The 6,000-nt window shown below is 43.4% G+C and overlaps 1 protein-coding gene across 1 annotated transcript in view; it reads right to left on the reverse strand.

The window, feature by feature from the left end:
- Nucleotides 1-1,960, reverse strand: part of LOC147437641 (argininosuccinate synthase, chloroplastic-like) — a 58,346-nt gene extending 56,386 nt beyond the window's left edge. The window contains exon 1 of the mRNA XM_086487142.1: nt 1,565-1,960. Within this exon, the coding sequence (XP_086343268.1) occupies nt 1,565-1,700 (136 nt within the window). The 5' untranslated portion in view covers nt 1,701-1,960. The remainder of the gene's footprint in view (nt 1-1,564) is intronic.
- Between the last annotated feature and the right edge of the window lie 4,040 nt (nt 1,961-6,000).

Here is a 6,000-nt window from a genome sequence, read left to right on the forward strand (position 1 = left end):
AAGTTTTGCGTCAGTTTTTCACATCATATGCTTTTGGGCTAGGGACCTTTAAATTATAGAGGTATTAGAGCTTTAGTAAATTCTTCTTCCGTAGGGAATCCAATCCGTTTTTCTGGCCGTATATGCTACCGACTCTGACAAGATTTAGACCACGAACGGGAACATGTCCTGCCTACAGCTTTGCAAGAAGATGACTCCAATGGGAATGGCAATTCCAACAACAACAAATCAGTTGAGGAGAAGTCTGATGATTTACTCGACGATTCTCTCACTAAGGATAAAAGTTCTACAAGTCTTCATCGGCAATTGCAAGTGAGCACTTCTGCAAAGAGGTTGATGAAGTTTGCGAGAGATCCAGTTTATGCAAAGCATCTAAAGAATCAACCGATCCAGGTATTTTATGAAAGGTCACCAACAGCCTCTTAAATCAGTCATGAAAATCAAAGAAAAGCCGAAGTCTGACAAGAAGCGCTCTCTGTTGAGAGAAGAGGATATTGAACCCGCCATGGAGCAAAAAATCAATAAATTGATGAAGCATCAGAAACACTCAAGACAAAGACAGACGTCGGAGTCTTCCCCCCCTTCTTTCCCCGGCTACTTGAGCCGGCAGTCTACTTTTGATGAACTTGCTAAGAAAAGATCTAAGAAGAGACACCGCTGAGGTGTCCACTTCAAAGATGACACTAGCCTTTCTTCTTCTTCTTCTTCTCCCTCTTCAAGCAAGGAAGAGTCATGACAAACAGAAGTCGAGGAAGCGGGAATAATAAAAGAACAGATCCAGAAGGAGTAGAAAGAGCTACCATCGTCTAAACTGTGACACTACTTCTGACCACTCGGATTCCTATACCTTTGGAAATGTTTTTAACAAGAAGAGAAATCACATGACTCCAGAACCTAAGTACGACAACTTTGAATGAAGAAGGAGTAAGAACGAATTCAAGGATAAAGCATCAAGTTCGACACTTTTTTCCGGCAACACAAATACCCATCGAGCTCTTTCTTTTATATAACAATTTCACGCCGCCTTTTGCAATTTTATAGAAGCCTCGAAGGTTCTGAAGGTGACTTCCCACCTCATAGGGAATGCTCAGACATGGTGGTATGCGCTTTTACTTCATGGGAAAGCGCCAGGAAACTGGGTGAAGTTCAAGAAGTTGTTCTTGTCTATTTGGCTCACTCCCTAGTTTGAAGCCAATGTATTCACGGCCTGGAATCATCTAAGAATGAAGGAAGAAGACACTATTTCTACCTACAACCAGAGATACTCAGATACATTTTCACCAATGGCTTCTTTCAGGAAAGTCTCTTTGAAAGAGCAAATGGAAAGATACTGCTACGGTCTACCTAACAAGATCCAGAAATATTGTCTCAAGCAACGGTCTTCAAGCATTTAGCGACTTATGGAGCGTGCTATGGACGTTGCCATGGGGGTCATTGACTTATGCTACAGATGAGCCAATAACTGAAACTGCAAAGAAAGAAGCATCGAAGGATCCTCTCTCTCTCTCTCTCTCTCTCTCTCTCTCTCTCTCTCTCCAGAGAAAGAAAGCAAGAAGCTGCTTACCAGCCAAAATAGAGAAAAGGTTGGAAGCAGCAGCCAGACGCGCAGAAGGCGGAAAATGAAGAAGGGGAGCTCCACTGAGGAAGGAGCACGTGGAGGAGGATACTTGCGGAGACAATGCAGAATGTGGGAATCCCATAGCCTAGCCAACGCGAGATACTTCACACGGCCGTTCTGGTAATTTGCGCTTCCACCACTCCAGCCTTCTCTCAATTTTTGCAGCGCATGCTTCCTGTCCAGGCCGTCACGTCCACTTTTGACTGGTTGCCTACAAGAAACAAGCTTCGAGATCCAGCGGCGCAGTCTACTCTGTAACAGTGCAGCGTGCTCACATATCCTCGTTTATAAATAACATAGGATAGGATGGGAATCCAGGGATCAACGGCGGCCCGCCGGCCCTGGCGGGGCGCATTTTCGGTGGGGTTGGGGGGAGGGCTTTCCTCAGGACTAAGTGGCAGGGCCGGCGCCTTTTCGGTGGGGTTGGGGGGAGGGCTTTCCTCAGGACTAAGTGGCACAGGCATGGGAGGGTGGGATCTTCGGTTGGAGGATTGTGGGTCGTAGATCTGGAATGCGGTACCCTAGATAACTTTTGTAAAAAGTAAAGTAGGATACTCGAGTTTTGAAAGTAAACTAGGGTACCCACGTGGGTTTAGAACCCGTGACCTCACCCATGAGAGGCGCACACCCTAACCACTACGCCATGCGCGCGTTGTGAAATGTGGGGACCCTAATTTACTTATAACATGTATGCACAAGAGCGACAGCCGAAAGTAACATAGGGTACCCTAGTTTACTTTTAATTATAAAAAGTAAACTAGGGTACCCTAAATTACTTTCGACGCCGCCACTGGGATCTACGGCCCACAATCCCCCGGCCGTAGATCCCACCCTCTCATGCCCGTGCCACTTAGTCCTGAGGGGGGGCTTTGGATCCACACGACACGTGCGGAGTTGCAATCCCTACACGGATGCGTGATAGGTGGGTTGGATAAGGCGAGGGAGTCTGTTGGAGCAGGTCGAGGTCTCGAGCATCGTGCAGCTTACCCCATACAGATCTGATCAACGGTGGATTGAATGGGGGCCGTTGATCCCTCGAGTTCATCCCATGTTCTTTATAAACAAGGCTCACATATCCCCCGGTCTGTATTTCCGCTTGAAAATGACCACGATTTTAGAAAATTCGTTGAAGATTGGAATCCTGGGAGATGCCTTCATTTTCTTCTTTTTCTAAGGGAGGGAAAAAATGCGTGCAGGTTGCAACCCGTAGGCAGGACAACCATGAGCGTGGCATGTCACAAGCAGATCGAGCAAGATAATGTGACGCACGAGTTGTGTGTGCTCGACAGTGATTGGGCTAGGGGGGACACGACTGCAAAGGGCAGGAGCATGTTTTATTTATAGCAATGAGGCAAGCATTGTCACTAGTTTGCGTGAAAAGCTTTTAGAAAGTTGAAGATGAAAAGTCAAAAATAGGCATGTAGAAGGCTTCATACAAGGCCCTCTCTCTCTCTCTCTCTCTCTCTCTCTCTCTCTCTCTCTCTCTCTCTCTTTGATCTATGACCTGCGTTTCAGAAAAAATCAACAAAGTTGGCCTCTCTTGTGTTACCCTCTCTCCAAGGCATCCAACTTCTTCTCCCAAAGCCCGCACTGACCAATTCTTATGAGGGCTTGCATTTTTCTATGCGTGCTTCCATCTCAGCTTCTACACAGACCACCCTTCACTTGTACTTTTGTAATTCATCTCTGAGAGAGTCTTGCTGGAGGCCGGGCATAGGTGTTGATGAGTGGACATTGGGTATGCTAGCATAGGTCAAAAAGGTGCACAGCAAGACATTGGGAGAGACTGCGAGAATGAGGGCAATGGTGGGTGGGCCAACTATGTGGGTTGTAGACAAAGATAGCGGTGATGGATATGGAGAATCAAGGGTGCAAGTGGTGAAGTTCGAGCTAGAGAGGATTGGGGGTGTAGTTCAGGTAGGGAAGTGATTGATGAAATATTGCAAAGAGAGCTATGGCAAGGAAGGAGTCAGCACACGAGGGAGGTAGAGATAGTACATGAGGGAAGCATGAGAGAGAGTGGTAGCAAGAGCATCTCCTCATAAATATAGTCTTTTTTTAAAAATCCATAAGGAATACCATTAGGAGGGGTACCAACTGAATTTATTGAAAAAAAGAGTAAGGGCAGCATGCAGGTGTCACGTGAAGCAAGGGAAAGAGCAACAAGGGGTGCACAAACTCCACATGCTAAGGACTGGGGGGGCGGGGGGGCACTACCTGCCAAGGTGCCTTAAAGTTGTTATGGAGCTGGCAAGCTAGAGGTCATGAAGCCGTGCAAGGGTCATTTTTTTAACGCTAAGGATTGTTGTAGCTTGCAGCTTGATGCGCGAGCTGAAGTGGTCAAGTTCAAGACCGTCTCCAACATTTTTAAATGGTAGTAAGCTCCTCCTTGGAAGGAGAGAATGGGATTCGGAGGCATCTGGTAAACATGGTCAAGAAAATGGTTTTTGGCGAGCAGTGCTTTGTAACCCACTTCTAGTGACCCTACATATAATCAGCACATAGAATGTGCGTGTCTATAGTCTATGTAGCAGTTGTGGGATGGCATTCTTGCACTTAATTTTATTTGGGTACCCTAATCGAAAAGTTTATATTTTGCAAACCATGCCTCACCGCTTATTTATTTGTTTAAATAAGCGTATATATAAGGGTAGAGGGTTCATACAAAAGCCATCGATGTGGCATTTGTAAAAGATGTTATGTCTTTGCGACAGCAAGAAACAACATCTGGAGTCAAGCTAGGAGAGGATACTAACTCAAAAAAGGAGTTTGGATTCAACAAAATGGAAGGAAAGACAACATGGACTCTAATCCGACTCTAATAGGCTCACGGGTGATGATGCACCAACATGATTCCATATAAACTAATCATGTGTGGCTCAAAGGCTAAACAAATGCCAACTTGGCTCAAAGGAGTGTATTTTGATGTTCAAAGTTTGGGCCACACATATCGTTCAAATTGAGTCAATCCCCTTGAAGAAAAATCCTAAGGGTAGAGCAAAAAAGATGTCTCTTAGGTTAGTTGATACGTATGTTGAGGAAAGATGCATGGGTGGTCTTATCATATGCTTTAAGAGGATGGATAGTGGCTAAACCCAACATTATGCATAATTAGAGGCCATAAAAAAACCACATGGCCAAAAAGCTTTACATTTATATGCACGAGGAGGATGATATGGATGTATTTGTCACAGAGATTGAAGTTCTCAATGAGCAGTTAGTTTCCATTGGTGAGATCATTTCAAATAGTAGTCTTATGTAGAAAATTATTGATACTTGCCTGCTTTTTGCTAGATTCGTATCATACTTTTGCCTCCACATTAGACCTCATGATGTGAAGTTTTGAATGTCTTATCATACTATCGCTACAAGAGGCCTAGTCCATAGAAAACAAGGTTTAAGTAGTGTGCTATTGAACAGGCATGTGTCGCTACACAACAAAAGAAGAATACAATTGTTGCCGCCTCGAGTGCTTATGTGGTAGTTGGCATAACTCATAGCTACTAGTTCTTCAAAAGGTAATAGGTATGAGAATTTTGATGATAAAGGCGAGAAGACGATCAAATATCATTATTGTATAGCAAAAGATAATATCATCAAGCAACGTCCTAAGCATAAGGTTAAAGAGGCTCATAAGAAAGAGACAAACAAAGCCATTGCACATGCTTCAAATGTAGATTTGGTAAAAGTTGTGCAGAATGTAGAATAGGATTTAAGTACACACTGTCAATATAACCCATCTTTTCATGGTGCATGTATTGTAGAATCCGTGGACCATGTGTGGTACTTTTGACATTGGTGCAACTAAGCACATTACATTCATAATGATTTTTCTTCTTCTTTTGAGACCGTTCTTGATGGAGATACTACCATGTGTGCTAACAATGCGTCTTATCCAATTAAAAGAGTTGGAAAGATTGTGCTTACTACTATAGGTTGCAATTAATTCACACTTTTGGATGCTTTGTATGACCTTGAGATCAAGAAGAACGTTTTTGTGTATTTTTGCTTTCAATACTTGCTCTTGTAATCAAGTTTGTGCATATTGAATGTATAATCTCAGTTTTGGCAATACTATTATGGCATCTAGCACTTTGTTTATGGGCTATATAAGCTCAATGCTTATAGGAAATGTATGGAAAATTTAGCATGTGTAGTTTTTTATTTCAAGGTTGTTTTAGATGCAAAACTTTGGCATGCATGTTTTGGTCATGTGAAGTTTTAGACTTTGCTACGTTTGCAAAAAATTAATATGATTGCTTTGTTGTCCCTCTTGAGGCATATTGAAACATGTATGTGAAGGTTGTATATTGAAAAAAATGTAGTGCTCACTTGGGAGCGTCATTCTCGCTAAGTTTTGCATATGGTTGCATTGGGGTACT

The sequence above is a fragment of the Adiantum capillus-veneris genome, chromosome 17, assembly GCF_014529385.1.
Source record: "Adiantum capillus-veneris isolate H3 chromosome 17, ASM1452938v2, whole genome shotgun sequence".
Lineage (NCBI taxonomy): Eukaryota > Viridiplantae > Streptophyta > Polypodiopsida > Polypodiales > Pteridaceae > Adiantum > Adiantum capillus-veneris.